A 17,903-nucleotide genomic window follows, 5' to 3' on the forward strand; every position below is an offset into this window, starting at 1 on the left:
GAACTTTAACATCCACAGATTTTGGTATCTGTCGATGGTCCTGGAACCAATCCCCTACACTGAGAGATGACTGTATTTGTTGACTTTTTATTACAGTGTTTCTCAAACTATGGTGAAGGACCAGTTTTCCTCCTTTAATGTTTTTTGGATTGATCCTTTAATAAAATAAAGAAAATGAATTGCTAGAATTCCCCAGAAAAATGAAGTAATAAGGACATAAAATACAAGCCCATAGTTTTTATTACTAGATTCAGTCTAACAGATTATTAGGTTTTTACTCCAAAGTCACTGTGAAATTTTTATGAAAATTTCTAAATACCCTGTTCCAATACTTAGTGTCATTATGGACTGATACTTTGAGTTGTTTTTAGTATGAAAGAGGAAGAATTTAACAATAGTCTCTGGCCTTAGCTATTTTTATTAATTGTGTTATTTTTTACATTGACCAGGTTTGTGATATTTATATTTTCTTCTATAAAGATAAATGAGATTTTCATGCTTTGTCTCATAGTTTATTTAGAAAAACAGCTTTCAGAGTTTTGATCTTGCTCAGTTGTGTGGTAATTGTTAGTTGTTTCATGCTTATGGATGTGCAGCTGAATAATTGAGTTAATTAGTAGAGTTAGATGTCATAAGTGACCTCTGGAGTTACATAGGATTGCTCCCCCTAATCTTTATTTTAAATGGGAATGCTGATAGCGTGAGTTTGTGTAATGAGCTGGTAAGTTGATCAGGAAGCAGGCTACCCTAATGAGGTATATATGGGCATAGAGAAGTCAGATTTGAGATAACCACAGTTGCCAAAATAAGGAATGAGTTTTGCTTCTTTCGTGTTTTTGAACCCTGAGTAGAGCTAATATAGAGGTTAGGAGTTGTCTCAAATTCTGCACTTCTCTTTTTGGAACTACTACCCAGACTAGGATTTTTCTTCAATAGGTAGTCTACTCTCTTTGGAGCTTTGTTCTGGATTAGTTCAAAATATGGTTCCTGGACCAGCAACATCAGCAACACCTGGGAACTTCTTAGATATGCAGAATCTTGGTCCCTACCCAAGACCTACTAGACAGAAACTCTGTGGATGGGTCTTAACAATCTGTTTAATGTACTGTCTCAGTGATTCTGGTGCAAGCTAAAGTTTAAGAATCACTGCTCTAGATTATAGCCTGATGCTAAGAGTTGTTCAGGACCCAGAATATTGAGGACCCAGCACTTGGAGTACAGTTGTAAAATTAATTATCCTGATACGTGTTTTAGGGTTCATTTTTGGGTCTATTGATTAGACTTGGGAGACTCCTTAGGAAACATTTTTTTTCTTTAACTCCAGAGTTTTGGATTACTAATTTCTGCTTGTTTTTTATATTGATAGTCCAATTTTATCTGTTTTCTGCCTTCAAAGGTTTTCTTCAACTTCCTTGTCAAGACTTGGTCATCTGTTTTAAGAGCTACTTAGCTACTTTTAAATTTTTTAGTTTTATTTTTGTCCTTTCATCCTAACTTTGCTAAAGGAGATTGATGTGTAGTTTAATTAATAAGTCATCCCCCTAATCTTGGGCAATCTATTTTATTTTTTTGAGACTTCAGTCTTTTCTGTTGCCTAGACTGGAGTGCAGTGGCGTGATCTCGATTCACTGCACCCTCCACCTCCCGAGTTCAAGCATTTCTCCTGCCTCACCCTCCCAAATAGCTGGTATTACAGGTGCCCACCACCATGCTCAGCTAATTTTTGTATCTTTAGTAGAGATGGAGTTTTCACCATGTTGGCCAGACTGGTCTCAAACTTCTGACCTCAAGTGATCTGTCCATCTTGGCCTCCCATAGTGTTGGGATTACAGGTGTGAGCCACCACGTCCAGCCTGGGCAATCTATTTTAAACTCATTTGCCTTTTTTGTTCCAATTTAAACAAATAAATATACTTTAACTCATAACACGTATGTTAAAAACAAACACTTTTAACTTATAAGTGATAAAAATTTTCAGAGAAACCTTATATTAGTAGTAGCAAGTATTTTGTAAATGTTAATGTACAAAGAGGTGTAAGACACTAAGTGAAATCTGATTTCACTTGATATTAGGGTGGAAAGTCGAGTACGTAAGAGGATAATGTTTTATAAAGAAAATTTCTCTTGAGGGCTCTTTAATCTTTCATACATGTATTCTGTTTCTTTGATTGTGTGCTGGATTGAATAATTGACTTGTTTTAGGGGCCCTGTTATATGAGAAATATTTTTGTATAGTTCCAAGTCAAAGAAGTTAAATATGTGTGTATGACTCTACAATATATGCCTACTTACAGAGTTAGCTTGCTTCTATAGTGGCCCAAGAAGGAAGCCTGAGCTAAGAATCAAAAGATAAATGGCAAGTTTTATGTTAAAGTGTCAAGATAGCTGTACAGCTATAATAGGAGTTTAAACATGGGAGTGATTATTGAGAATCATAGGGAAATCTCAAACAAAATGGGATTGGTTTCTAACTGGCCCACTACAGAACCTTATATATAGTAGACACTGAGTAAATGTTCAGTGAATGAAAGATGAGGTCTTACGTCCCAGTATAGAAGACTAGAGAGGATATCAGTCAGCATGTATAAGATTATATTTTTTGTAGGATTTCCAGATTAGATAACAAAAGGTAAAGATATTTAGAATTCATATAATTGAGAGCAACTTAATATATTGAAAGTATTGGACTTTAAGGATGAATAATTGGGGCTAAGTCCTAGCTTTATTACTTTAATAGTATTTTAGTAAAGTCAATGACCCTTCACTTCTTCAACTGTAAGAATCATATGGACCAGGTGCAGTCGCTCACACCTGTAATCCCAGTTCTTGGGGAGATTGAGGTAGAAGGATGGCCTGAGACCAGGAGATTGAGACTAGCCTGGTCAATGTGACAAGACCCCGTCTCTACCAAAAAGAGAAAAAAAAAGAAAGAATACCACCTGTCTTGTCTACTATACAGGATGATCATTTGAAATAATATATATGAGAAGGCTTAATGAACTATAAATTGCTATTAAAAATGTGAGATGCTATTAAAATGTGAGATGCTATGATTTATTCTCATGATTAGGAAATATTCTCATGATTTATTCTCTGTGTATGTATGTATAATAATATATGTATAAATTTATACATATAAATTATATATTATATATAAATTATATATAATATATGAACTATAGATTATATAAACTATAAATTATACACAATATAAATTATATATTATAAATATATACAATATATAAATTATATGTCTATAAATTATATACATATAAATTATATATAGTATGTAAATTGTATTCATATAAATTATATATTATATATAAATTATATTCATATAAACTATATAACAAATTATATACATATAAATTATATATTATATGTAAATTATATACATATAAATTATATATATATATTTTGAGACAGCGTCTTGCTCTGTCGCCCAGGCTGGAGTGCAATGGCATGATCTCAGCCCACTGCAACTTATGCCTCCCAGGTTCAAGCGATTTTCCTGCCTCAGCCTTCTGAATAGCTGGGTGCACCACCACTCCTGGCTAATTTTTGTATTTGTAGTAGAGATGGGATTTCACCATGTTGGTCAGGCTGGTCTCGAACTCCTGACCTCATGATCCGCCTGCCTTGGCCTCCCAAAATGCTGGGATTACAGGCATGAGCCATTGCACTCGGCCATTTAAAAAAATTTTTTTTGAGACAGGGTCTGTCACCCAGGCTGGAGTGCAGTGACGCAACCTCGGCTCACTGCAACCTCTGCCTCCTGAGCTCAAGCAATCCTCCCACGTCAGCCTCCTGCAGTGCTGGGATTAAAGGCATGAGCCACAGCACCGGGCCCTGAGATAAGCTTTATTTTTAAGTTATTATAACAATTGTAATGATTACTGCATTATATGTTAATTAGAAAGTTCTGATCTTTGGTTGAAAATATTTTATAAATGTTACTTTTATTAAAATGACTTGGTTCATAACCCAGAAGTGACATTTTTCCCGTTTTGTCAGTGCAGGTTCAAATAACTGGTTTTGCAGAATACAGAAAATTATAATTGGGAAAGAAACATGTTGTTACCATGGCTTATACATAGGTATTGTTACTGTTACTCAGAAGCCTCAATCTAGTGATTGTGGTTACGTTTCTGTATTTTCCAAAAGCTACACTGTTACCAAACTTTGGAATACTTTTACATTTACATTTATATTTGCTTTTCTTTTTATTTAAAGTTGGCTTTATTTTGTGCCATGGGATCCTAAATACTGATGCTACAGCACTGAACCTTTGGAAGCTAGCTCTTCAAAGTAGTTCTTGCCTCTCTCTCTTTCGGGATGAAGTTTTCCACATACACAAAGCTGCAGAAGACTTATTTGTAAACATACGAGGGTATGGCATTTTCATTTATTTTATCTTTTTTGGAGAAGGGTGGTGAGTGAGTTATCTTTACTGAAGTTTTGGGGATAAAGGAGTAGTCACACTCTGCAGGAAGATACAGCCTATACCATCTGACTTGGATCCCAGGAAGTTGTTTTTAACAGTCAACCTGATAGGTAATAATCATATTTTTTACAGGTAACTTCACATATTAAAAAAAACTGAGGTTACTTGACATTTCAAAATATGTAATATAGGAGAAGGAAGATGTGTCTTCTTTTGCAAGTCATATATGATTTTCGATGCGAAAGTACCATATACATTTTAGAGGTTTAAAATTTTTGTGTTATTTTAGAATAGGGTGTACTTGTAAAAGTATATGAAGCAATAAAAAATAGTTAATTGGATTAATTATAACAATTACAGAAGTGATACCACTGCATGTAGGAAATCATGTTGTTTTTATTTAAATAATACAAAATATTCCACATGATTTATTTTCGTTTATTTCCAGTTCAGCAAATAATTATCTGAAATGTGTTTCTTAGAAATTTTTAATAACTTTATTTCTCTCCACTTGAGATTCTGCAGCCAATATATAAAAGCTAAGTTGAACTCAGACTTGGTGGCAGTTATGAAATATTTAAAAATACCTAGGATCCGCTGTACTTATGTTGGGCTTCCTAGCTTCAGATAACAATGAAATTTGCCTACATTTATTTCACATCCAGTTGAGTAATGACCTAATGAAATTAAAATGAAATAAAACTTCTAGATATTTCAATGTATGTGTATATGTCTGACACTAAATTTAAGCCAATATATCTCACATTTTAGTGTACGTAAGAATTACCCTGAAATGCAAATTGAAATCCAGGTTCCTGAGCATCACCTTTAACCTCCTGTGTCTGTATCTTAGAGAAGTTAAAGGAATCTGCCCTTTTCTTCCCAAGTACTTTATTGAGATAAAATATACAAACAGAAAAATACGTACATCTTAGTTGTATAACTGATTGACTTTGCATATGAATACTCCTGCGTCATCACCACTTAAATCAAGATGTAAGAACATTTCCATCATCTCTGGAAAATTCTTTTGTCCTTCTTTCTGGTCAGTACTGCCATGCCTAGTCCCCTACTCCCCCTACTCCTTTCTCTAGTGACTACTGCTCTGATTTCTGTCACCATACTGATATTCTTATGCCAGTGATCTGTCAGTCATATGATAAATAGTGCCTTATGTACTTTTCAGCTCTTAGTTTAGATGGTGGAATACCCTGAAATATTATATGCAAGATGGGCTTTGTCATTTTCTAGTTGATTTAGATTGAAAATCATGAAACTTATATTAATATCATATACTAGCATACTGACAAACTCGTTGTGGAATCATATTTTAAAAATGTAAACATTTAAAACCAATTAGCCTCTGTGTATTGAGTGAACTTATGTATGGTGCAAGTAAATTTAATGGCACCGTGAAACCAGTTGTCTTTGTTATGCTTTATTAATCTGTATTTAGAGTTGTGAGAAGTTTCCATTTTTAATTTAATTGTGAATGATCATCCACTTTAAAATATGAATTATCATAGTCAAACCATAAGTATAAAATCTTATTAATATAGACGGTGATGGTTACAGAATTATTATATTTTGGAAATTTGCCCAAAGAATACATAAATCTTAGAGCACTTGAATATAGAAGTTGGAGTTCATTTTAGTGTAAGAGATTTTTATTTATTTACTTTTTTAAAATTTATTTTTGAGATGGAGTTTCACTCTGTCACCCAGGCTGAGTGCAGTGGTGCAATCTTGGCTCACTGCAGCCTCCTCCTCGTGGGATCAAGCAGTTCTCCTGCCTCAGCCTCCTGAGTAATTAGGATTCCAGGTGCCCGCCACCATGCCCAACTAATTTTTGTATTTTTAGTAGAGACGGGGTTTCACCATATTGGCCAGGCTGGTCTTGAACTCCTGCCCGCAAGTGATCCACCCACCTTGGCCTCCCAAAGTGCTGGGATTACAGGTGTGAGCCACCGTACCCGGCCATGGTGTAAGAGATTTTTAGAGAGGTTGTCAGGAAGATATTTTTTCTTTAACATTTTAGGAATTTTGAGTTTTTATATCTGTTATTCATGAAATTGTTTATTATTAGCATTTGTTTTTATGGTAGCATCTTTAAGCTGATGTTAATTAAATGTTTTTTTATTTGAAAAGTAAGTTTTTTTAAAAAAAATACATAGCTTAAAATATATAGTTCTCTTAAAATAATTTTTTTTTTTTTTTTTTTGAGACGGAGTCTCGCTCTGTCACCCAGGCTGGAGTACAGTGGCCGGATCTCAGCTCACTGCAAGCTCTGTCTCCCAGGTTTATGCCATTCTCCTGCCTCAGCCTCCCGAGTAGCTGGGACTACAGGCGCCCGCCACCTCGCCCGGCTAGTTTTTTTGTATTTTGTAGTAGAGACGGGGTTTCACCGTGTTAGCCAGGATGGTCTCGATCTCCTGACCTCGTGATCCGCCCGTCTCGGCCTCCCAAAGTGCTGGGATTACAGGCTTGAGCCACCGCGCCCGGCCCTCTTAAAATAATTTAAAGTCGGCAAATGCTTTTCTGCCTCAGTTTTCTCCATCACAAAACCTTTTTATCCAAACAGTCACTACTTTTGATCACTAATATATATCCTTTCAGAATTTTTTCATGCTTAAAGATAGACTTGATTAAAAAGTCAGAAATGATAGCTTTGTCAGTACTTTAGATTTTTGGAAGTAACTTCTGATGTTAATTACATCAGAAATATAATTTCAGTGTCTCCTTTGAGGCTTAAGGAAGTAACAACATTTAATTTAAAAAGTCTACATTGTGAAGTTTAATTTTATTGTTGGATTTAATATAATGTGACTCTTTTTCTTTTAGGAAGGCTTGAATGGACATCTAAATGCTAGGAAAAAGTGTGGGTAGATTCTTCCATGCACTTCCAGTTTGAGGGCCAGGTTTTAAATTGAAAATGTCATTTTTAATTGACTTCTAGTATTAGACTTACTCATTTTGACAGTTATTGATCAAATTAAACTAACGTGCTAATTTGTTTTTGCACCTAGCTATAATAAACGTATTAATGACATAAGAGAATGCAAGGAGGCAGCCGTGTCACATGCGTAAGTAGTTTTATTTTATCTGTGGTAGTTTTAATCAAGAAAAAAATTCTTAAAAGCATCATTTTGTTGAAGTGAGTACAGATTAATAGTATGCAAGATATGGTAGTAGAGGGGGACTTTCAGTCAATGAAAAATATTAAGTATATAGCCTCAATATGTAAAACCTTGGAATTAGTGAAGTCAGATTTTAAATGTTTTTGAAGTGTTGATAAAATGCTATAAGGAAGTATCACACAAAGGACTCTTACTTTGGGTATAATCTCACTGCCACTATGCTCTGCATACCAATATGATTTTTGTACTACTGCATGAAAATTAATATATCCTTATAACTCTTCCAGATAATATTTCCTTTTTTTTTTTTTTTTTGGAGACAGTCTCTGATGCCATCTTGGCTCACTGCAGTCTCCACCTCCGGGCTCAGGCAATTCTCCTGCCTCAGCCTCCTGCATAGTTGGGATTACAGGCACCCACTGTACAATCTCAGCTAATTTTTGTATTTTAGTGGAGACAGATTTTGACCATGTTGGCTAGGCTGGTCTTGAACTGCTGACCGCAGTGATCAGCCCGCCTCAGCCTCCCAAAGTGCTGGCATTACAGACATGAGCCACCGTGCTCGGCAAGTATTTACTTTTAAAAGTACACCTCTTTCCCAATTTTAGTTTCTTATATTAGTAAATATATAGCTATCCTAAGTGAAAAATTAGTGTATTTTAAATCTTTGAACAGCTTTCCAGTTTTCTCAAATAATTCTAAATAATTTAATATTTCACTTTGTTACATATATGATATACTTAATGTAGAATATTTTCTGCAGTGAACTTAGGTACTATATACAGATAGTAGTATTTGATCTATCAGTATTTCTATATAAGGCAGAGAGAAGGCAAGCATCACTCCATAGAGAAAACTATGAAACCACGGAAAATCAGTTTAGGCTATAAGATAGATATTGGGAATTTAAACCATCTTTACTCATTGTATCTGTGCTATATCATTCCTCATGCATATTTTATTTACTTGAATGAAGTACATGTGCTTAATTTTTCAAAAATGATTCCTAGTGCAAATAACATACTTTGGAGTTCATTAGAATTCCTCTCTAGACTTGCAGAAATGCACATAATTATTATTTCTTCACGGGATAGACCCTACTATAGGCAGAAATATAGGTATAGCTATCTTTTATAAAGATCGTTTACAAGTAAGGTATTTTTATTTTCCTCCTTCTGTTTATTAAATAAAATAATTATAAGTAGTAAGCAGTGCCAGGCCCAAGTACTTTATAGACATTTTCTCCCAATAAACATCACAGACTTCTCACAGTAATCCTGTGAAGTAAAATAATCAAAATAACGTTTGTTCATTTTCTTCTTGGAAATGATACGATGACTTTATTATTGTCAGTAAAAAGAGCTTGTCATTGAAATTAAAATAACATAGAAGCACTGTATATGAGGCATCATGAAAGATAGTGCATCTTTTGAGACAGGTGCCACATACTTATTCTATAGACAAAAAACTGAAACTTAAGAGTTGGAACCTAAGGTCATGCAGGGAGAGGATGGATTTTAATTTGAGTCCTCTGAAACTGACCTGCTGTGTCACAGCAAAATTACTAGTATTGGGTTTTTGGCATAGACGTCATTCATACACACACACACACACACACACACACACACACACACACATATTTATGCACCTATCTAAATTCTAAAACTTTCTTGGAGCAGTGTGTATTTTGTGTAGTATGAGGAGTTTGAATACTTAGAACATTTTATGATTTTTTTCCTTCTGTTAATATGTGAGAATGTTTTCTAATCTTAGTTTTAAAATACCTAGTATATGAATATTTATGATTATCCCTTCCTTTCCCCATCTTTCTATTTTTGAACAAGAGTGCCAAGTAGATCTCATCTCAATACCTTTATTGACTATAGCTCTTGTGTATTCAGTTTTGTATATTTAATAGGAATATAACTTAATAAGAATATAGATAACCAGATATTTATTAAGTTATATTTGTTAATTTCTATATGGAAGTGACAAAAAAGTATACAGTTAGTCAGTTTTTGGCTTCAAGGATTTCTTTCTTTTTTTTTTTTGTTGAGGTGGAGTCTTGCTCTGTCATCTAGGCTAGAGTGCAGTGGCATGATCTTGGCTCACTGCAACCTCTGCCTCCTGGGCTCAAGTGATTCTCCTGCCTCCGCCTCCCAAGTAGCTGGGATTACAGGCACCCACCATACCTGGCTAATTTTCTGTATTTTTAGTAGAGACAGAGTTTTGCCATGTTGCCCAGGTTGGTCTCGAACTCCTGAGCTCAGGCAATCCACCCAACTTGACCTCCCAAAGTGCTGGGATTATAAGCATGGGCCTGGTCACCGTCAAGAATTTCAGTCTGTAAAGTGCTTAAAGCTGTGTGGTACTAAAATTGGAGAAATTATTCGTCAATAAATAGCTGGATGTTGGGAAATGCTTCTTGAAGGATTGGTCTTGAAGGTTGGGTAGGATTTTGATAGATGGAGAATAACAGAAGAAACACAGTTTAAAAAGCAACACAAGAAAGGCAGGATAAATGTAAGATTAGAAACTCACTTAATGACAAACACATAGAAGATTATTTTTATAGGAACTTTGGCTTCCTAAAAAAAGACTTTAGAAGTTGAACCTGTAATGCTAGTTACTTTAATTGCCAATAAAAATTTTAGTAGAAGCAGATAAACTATTATGGTGTCTTTCCCTATAGCGGTTCAATGCACAGAGAAAGACGCAAGTTTTTAAGATCTGCACTGAAGGAATTGGCTACTGTCCTCTCTGATCAGCCTGGATTGCTAGGTCCCAAGGTAACTGATTTAATTATTTCAATAATTGTGCCATATTAAAATTTTAAAAAACATTTCTAAAAGAAATTTTACTGAAATTTGAGTCAGGGACTACATAAAAGGATTTTTATATTTAGTGGAGCATGAATTTTCTGACTTGACATTCATACATCGTACCTCCCTGCATTCTTCTCCCTTGTATGCATGCTCTCTCTCTCCTACATACTTGTAAGTTCTCTTGTGCTCTCTCCTGTTAGTCTCCTCACTCTTTTGAATTGATATTATCACTTCTTGCCAATGACTTTTCACATAGAAAGAGATTACGAGTTTGTTTTTTGTCATTGAATAAGAATAAACACTTATTTTTTTTAAACAGGCACTTTTTGTTTTTATGGCGTTATCCTTTGCCCGTGATGAAATCATCTGGCTACTTCGTCATGCAGATAACATGCCAAAGAAGAGTGCAGATGACTTTATAGATAAGTACGTTAGCAACATTTAAAAAATTATTTTCTGTATATAGATGCTGCTTGATTTACAATGGGGTTATGTCCTGATAGACCCCATTGTAAGTTGAAAATATTGTTAAGTTGAAATGCATTTAGTACATCTCATCTACTGAACATTAGAGCTTAGCCTAGCCTACCTTAAATGTGCTCAGAACACTTTTATTAGCCTACAGTTGGGCAAAATTATCTGGCAACATAGTACACTGAAGAGTGTAAGTTGTTTATTTTTCTGATCACATAGTTGACTGGGAACTGCGGCAGCATCATGAGAGAGTATCATACTGCCTATTGCTAGCCTGGGAAAAAAAGTCAAAATTCAGAGTACAATTTATACTAAATGTGTATTGCTTCTGCACCATTGTAAATTAGAAAGATAGTACATCCAAATCACTGTAAGGTGTGCACCATCTGTATTCTGATTTATGGGCTGGGGAATCTGGAGACTTATATTTGAAGCAAAATTATTTTGAAGAGCTTGGAATATTTGTGATATATCATTAGGTAATATTAATTAGACTGCAAAGTCAACTTTAGTTTTAAATTAGGGCTTTTGTTTTCTCGTAGTATGCTTTGTGGTGATAAAGTTTTTGTTTTCTTGCTATGCTCAGTAATATTTCTTACAGAATTCATTTTTTAAAACTAGTTACTACACAAAACATTTAAATAAAAATCCTGTTTGTAGAGTTGCAACCCAGTGTGTCATTAAAATGTCTTTGTGTTGTTTTAGTTCAGTCTCTCAATAAGAGTTAGAAAAATGGAGCAGAGAAATAAGAGCATACAGGAAAATTTTATTTCTTGCTAATCCTCTTTTATTTGAGATTTTTTGATGATGTATTTATAACATGTCCTTTTTTTTATTTTTTTAAATTTAATTTTGTTTTGTTTTGTTTTGTTTTTTGAGATGGAGTTTTACTCTGTCACCCAGGCTAGAGTGCAGTGATGCCATCTTGGCTCATTGCAACCTCAACCTCCTGGGTTCAAGCGATTCTCCTGTCTCAGCCTCCCAAGTAGCTGGGTTTACAGGCATCCACCACCATGCCCAGCTAATTTTTGTATTTTTAGCAGAGATGGGATTTTACCTTGTTGGCCAGGCTGGTCTTGAACCCCTGACCTCAGGTGATCAGCCTACCTTGGCCTCCCGAAGTGCTGTAATTACAGTTGTGAGCCACTGTGCCTGTGAACACTATTTTCAGTTTGGATTTTCTGCTATCAGTTTTTAGCCTTAGCTTTTTTTCTTTTTTTCTTTGCTTTCCATGATTTCTTTATTTATGAAACAATTTAAAAAGGAAGTAATTGACATCGGTATTAAACAGTGCCCTTTATAAGAAAAATACTTTTAGGAATGAGATCTAGGGCCTCTAATATATTCTTTAATAATGGTGAATTTATTATTTGAAATATTTTTCTTGAAATTTTAAAAAAGGCACATTGCTGAATTAATATTTTACATGGAAGAGCTTAGAGCACATGTGAGGAAATATGGACCTGTAATGCAGAGGTATTACGTGCAGTACCTTTCTGGCTTTGATGCTGTTGTCCTCAATGAACTCGTGCAGGTAAAAACTATCTCATACTATTTCCCTTTTGTTCCTTCCTTCCCACCTTTGATAGTATTTGATTTGTTTGTTCAACAAGCATTTATGAAATATCATGTGCCAAGCGATAAATCATGTTTATATTTTGTCGAGGAGATCATTACCTAGAAGGGAAGAAACAGTTGTAGTCCAATGTGATAGGTATTGTGCGTAAACTGTATATAAAGCTCAGAGTGAACACAAGGAAAGACACGATTATTTATCCTGAAGATGAAGGTGTATACTCACCAAATTACAGAGAGCCTTGGGAAAGAGGAGGTTAGTCATAAATCAGATGTACTACTTAGAAAGATCACCCTGGTTCAGTGTGGATGATAGATTGCTGGGGACTAAGTAAGGAGGCAGAGAGACCAGAAGAAAAATGACAGCAGTAGGCTAAATGAGAGGTGATGAGAGCCTGAGCTTGGGCAGAAGCTATGGAGATTCAGAAGAGATGATAGAGACAATATAATTGATAATTAACTATTAGAAGGAAAGTAGAATAAAAATCTTTTTGAAGAAGATTGTTAAAGGATGACCAGTAAATAAAGATTTCATATAGATATTCCCATTTAAATGTCCAATTTTTTTTCCTTAATTGGTTTTTAGCCTTTTTTTTTTTTTTGCTTTCCATAATTTACTTATTCAGTGTTTTTCATCTTTATTTAAATGAAAAAAATTTTATTCCAAATAAACTGACCCTAAGAAAATAATATTTTATTTTCCTTCACTTTGTAGAATTACATGTTTCAAATGACTGTAAGCTAATGTATAAAGAAAGAACAGTTAAGGATCCTCTTTATATAAAGACTACTCTAAAGCTGCTAGTTTTCCAGAGAAATAACCATACTTTGAAGTTCTCATTTTTTTCAAATCAACCTGAAAATATAATAAGGAAAAAAATTGTTCATGTAATTTTTTTTTACCTTGAATTATATACTGTTACAAGCTAGTATTCTAAACTCTATAGTTTATTTCTTCTTTTATCCACTAGATGGAGCTCAGATACTTCCTTTCTATGGTCATTTAAAAAGGGAACAGAAAACCTTGGGTATTATTGCCTTACTATAATTTTATTTGAATAGTTATTACTTACCAGTTAAGCCAGAAGCTTTTGTTCTTATTTATTATTTATTCATACTAGCATACAGTTTAAAAAGTAAACCAGAATTCCTGAGTCACTTCATCTGTTTTTATATAAAGTGGAGTTTACTAATACTGAGAAAATTAATTCTCAGCATTTCTTCTGGATTATATGATAGTATAGTATCAGCAGCAATCATACTGATATTAGTAATTGCCAGATTTATTGACAGTGTCTCTTACCAAATCTGTAGAATACCTCTGTGAGAGTGGATATAGTTATCATTATTTGTTGAAGAAGAAATGCCTTATGTGATTTGCTCATTATCACACAGCTCATAAGTAATAGAGCCAGTAGTTAAACTCAAGTTTTAACTCCAAAGTCTGAGCATTTTACCACCGTCTTCTGTTGCAAAGTATATTCACAATGTTTTTCACCATTTGCTAGCATATAAATTTAGAACTAAGATTGTAAACCTGTTAGCATAGTTGATTGCAATAGGCGTTAATATTTTATTGTGGTAAAATATATGTAACAAAATTTACCATTTTCACGATTTTTAAGTGTACGGTTCACTCACATCATAAAGTTTTGAAATTGTGTTTTATTTATGCTGTTTGTAAGCTAAGCATCCACTTTTTAAAAGGAATTTTTTTTTAGCATCCACTTTATATACAGTTTATCAAATATTCATTTTTTAAGCTAGGTTGAAAAGGGTTTTTAGGTCTTAGTTTTGTTGAGGCCTAACATACGATAAAAATCACTCATTTTTAGTGCATGTTGTAAATTTCAGTAGCTGTGTACATTTGTGCAACTATTACCATCACCACATTCAAGACAGAACTTTTCCAACACCTTTAACAGTTTACTTATATACCCTTATGGTACACCTTCATCATTCTTCCATGAGCCCCTGACAGCAACTGGTGTTTGTCCATACAAAGCATACAAAGTATAGTATGAAAGTAAGTCATACTATACTTTCACCTTAAAAATACTTTTTCATATAAATTTTCCTACAAAGTGTATGAAAAAAGTACTTTTTTACACATAATCATTTATTTTTTATTTCTTTAACATAATGGTTTTGAGATTCGTATTACAGTGTGTGTTAAAATTTCATTTCTTTTTTATTACTGAAAAATATTCCATAGTATGGGTACACCAGTTTGTTTATCCATCCACTAATTGATAGACCTGAGTTGTTTCCCAACTAGATGTCTTTTTGTTTTTCAGAATCTTTCTGTTTGCCCTGAAGATGAATCAATCATCATGTCCTCTTTTGTTAACACTATGACTTCCCTAAGTGTAAAACAAGGTAAGAAGCCTTTTAAATAAAAGCATATTTTCTTCTAATTAGATTTTCAAATTTGATTATTTTTAAGGAGATAATTTACCAGTTAATTTGGCTAATGATCTATTATTTTTTGTCCTAATACCGTTCTCTGAAGCAAAGATTTCTAAAATGGGTTTGTGATGCTATTTACAAAAATAATAATTACAGTTTTATATTTCTAATTATTAAGCAGGAAGAAAAGCATTTGTAACAAAAACAATAAAACATTTGTATTTTGTAGCAAATCATGTATTTGATCCAAGCATACCAATAACAATGTTTAATGCCATTTATAAAATGTTTAGTCTGTGCCAGGCACTTTACATATATGTTATCCCATTTACTCCACATTCTTTTTTCAACACTGTCATTACTTTTGACAGATTTGGAAACTCTGGGTTTTAGGGTTAACCTCTCAGTTATTGAGCATAATTTGCCACGCTCTAATAGCTATTAAGCAGGAGTAGGAATTTGAGCTCAAATCTGTCAGTCTCAAAAATTGATGTCATATAATCACCTTGCCATTATTCGAACACTCCATTCTGGTGGAATGATTAGTGTGTTTTAGTTTTATAGTCTTTTAGTCTTTTAATAAAGGATATCAGAAACCTTGAAAACTTCTGAGTAATAAATATATAAACATTTTTCTTAGTTCAGCCTGTATTGCTACCACATCTAAGTAATGAAACTAAAATAATTTTTTCTGGTGATATTTGGTTTCTATAGAGTTATTTTGTGGAACTTCAGCATGCTGTCCAAAGTTTCTATTGGTAGGATCTCTCAAATTCTATTCAAACTCCTGTAAATTGACATGTAAGCACACTGAGAATCAGAGAGCTTAGGAGAGAAGCCTTTACTTCACTTAGCACAACTGTCTCCTTTATCATCATCTTTACAGGATTTGAGAATTGTTTCACTGTCTTCATTCTTAAATTTTAAAATGTTTTTATTTTTTAATTGTAAAATATACATAAAATTGACCATCTTAACCATTTTTGAGTGTATAGTTCAATAGTGTATATTCATATTGTTGTGCAACCAATCTGCAAAACATTTTCATCTTGCAAAACAAGTTCTTTTAATGGTTATTGAACAACAATGCCCCATTTCCCTTTCCTGCTAGCCCCTGGCAACCTCTGTTCAACTTTCTGTTTCTGTGAGCATGACTACTATAGATACCTTGTATAAGTGGAATCAGAGTATTTGTCTTTCTGTGACTGGCTAATTTTACTAGGCTTAATGTCCTCGAGTTCAGCCATAGTAGCATGTGTCAGAATTTCCTTTCTTTTTTAGGCAGAATAATAGTCCATGATATTTATTTATTGCATTTTTGAGACCCAGTCTCACTCTGTTGCCCAGGCTGGAGTGCTGTGGTACAATCTCAGCTCACTGCAACCTCTGCCTCCCAGGTTCAAGCAGTTGTCCCACCTTAGTCTCCCGAGTAGCTGAGACTACAGGCACACACTACCACACCCAGATAATTTTTGTATTTTTAGTAGAGATGGGGTTCCCACGTTAGTCAGGCTAGTCTCAAACTCCTGACCCTTAGGTGACCTACCCGCCTCGGTCTCCCAGAGTGCTGAGATTACAGGCATGAGACACTGTGCTCAGCCTCCATTGTATTTAGATACTAGATTTTGTTTATTCATTCATTTATCAATGGAAATTTAAGTTGATTCTGCCTTTGACTATTTTGAATAATTCTTCTGTGAACATGGGTGTACATATATCTTTTTAAGACCCTGGCTTTAATTCTTTTAGCTATACTCAGAAGTAGAATTGTCTTAGCTGTTAAAATTTAAAGTGTGCTTATAGATTTCTGAAAACATTAATTTGCTTTGTAATCTTTTTTTTTCTGTTACTACAGTTGAAGATGGGGAAGTATTTGATTTCAGAGGAATGAGATTAGATTGGTTTAGGTTACAGGTAAGAATAACCTTTTATTGTCATTCTGTTTTGTTATTTTATTTAACATGAAAAATTTTATAACAGAACTATAAAATATTCATTGTTATATACCTATTGAAAATATTTCTTTCGTATAATTAACCATAAAAGAAACATTTTGTACTCATTATTAAACTTGGATAAATATATTTATAACTTAAGCCAATATGTAAGAGTTTTTGAGTAGATTATTGTAATTTTAAAATATCTAAAAATTTAAATCCCAATCTCTCTCTCTTGATTATCCTGATTCAAATATTTAATTCTAAAGTAAAAGCACAAAATCTTTTTTGAGAAAATATTTAAAATCTACTGTGGGCATCAGCAAACTTTTTTTAATAAAGAGACAGCTGATAAAAATTTTCGGCTTGCAGCCATGTAGTCTCTGTCATCATGATTGCATTCTGCCATTGCAATGTGAGAGCAGCTGTAGACAATACATAACTTAATGGGCATGGCTGTATTCCAGTAAAACTATTAATAAAAACCAGCAGGTAGCCCACAGGCCGTAGTTTACCACTACGATCTGTACCAAAAACTTCCGTTTGCTGAAAAACAGAAATAAATATTATTAGAGTGTTCATTTAATATATGTCTCATATAAATAGTTCATAAAGGCATTAAAAATGCAAGCCTAACCCTTTGGTGTATACTGTAACCTTAATGATAAAAATTAGTTGCCCTGTAAATATTTTAAGTGATTATGGGAAAATGGCCCAGTGTTCTCAATAATCTGCATCTTTTAAAAATCCATATATTTGTAAATGATAGTAGTCATTATATCATAATATAGTCATTTGACTCATTGTGAAGTCAAAACATTCAGTTTGCCCCATTCCCAGTTTCATTCTCCAGAAATACTCACTTTTAATAACTGGCCTATATTTTTTTAGATGTTCAAACGAGTAAATTAGATAGTACTATGTACTGTTTTGCTATTTATTTATTTATTTTTTTAAAAAAATATTTACTTATTTATATTTTAGAGACAGAGTCTTGCCCTGTCACCCAGGCTAGAGTACAGTGGTATGATTATAACTCACTGTAACTTCAGGCTCCTAGGCTCAGGCAGTCCTCCCACGTCAGCCTCCTGAATAGCTGGGA

General features: G+C 33.8%; 2 protein-coding genes across 5 annotated transcripts in view; one reads left to right on the forward strand and one right to left on the reverse strand.

Annotated features, from left to right (window-relative positions):
- Window positions 1–17,903, reverse strand: part of NUP35 (nucleoporin 35) — a 283,449-nt gene that overhangs the window by 168,430 nt on the left and 97,116 nt on the right. The gene's annotated exons all lie outside the window — the stretch shown is intronic.
- NCKAP1 (NCK associated protein 1) overlaps window positions 1–17,903 on the forward strand; it is a 113,121-nt gene that overhangs the window by 47,647 nt on the left and 47,571 nt on the right. For all 4 annotated transcript variants that reach the window (XM_050752213.1, XM_050752215.1, XM_050752214.1 and 1 more), the window contains 7 exons: window positions 4,234–4,390; window positions 7,471–7,527; window positions 10,274–10,370; window positions 10,726–10,832; window positions 12,282–12,414; window positions 14,753–14,834; window positions 16,720–16,778. In XM_050752213.1, coding sequence (XP_050608170.1) covers window positions 4,234–4,390; window positions 7,471–7,527; window positions 10,274–10,370; window positions 10,726–10,832; window positions 12,282–12,414; window positions 14,753–14,834; window positions 16,720–16,778 — 692 coding nt within the window. The remainder of the gene's footprint in view (window positions 1–4,233; window positions 4,391–7,470; window positions 7,528–10,273; window positions 10,371–10,725; window positions 10,833–12,281; window positions 12,415–14,752; window positions 14,835–16,719; window positions 16,779–17,903) is intronic.

The sequence above is a fragment of the Macaca thibetana genome, chromosome 12 (genome assembly GCF_024542745.1).
Source record: "Macaca thibetana thibetana isolate TM-01 chromosome 12, ASM2454274v1, whole genome shotgun sequence".
Taxonomy (NCBI): Eukaryota; Metazoa; Chordata; class Mammalia; order Primates; family Cercopithecidae; genus Macaca; species Macaca thibetana.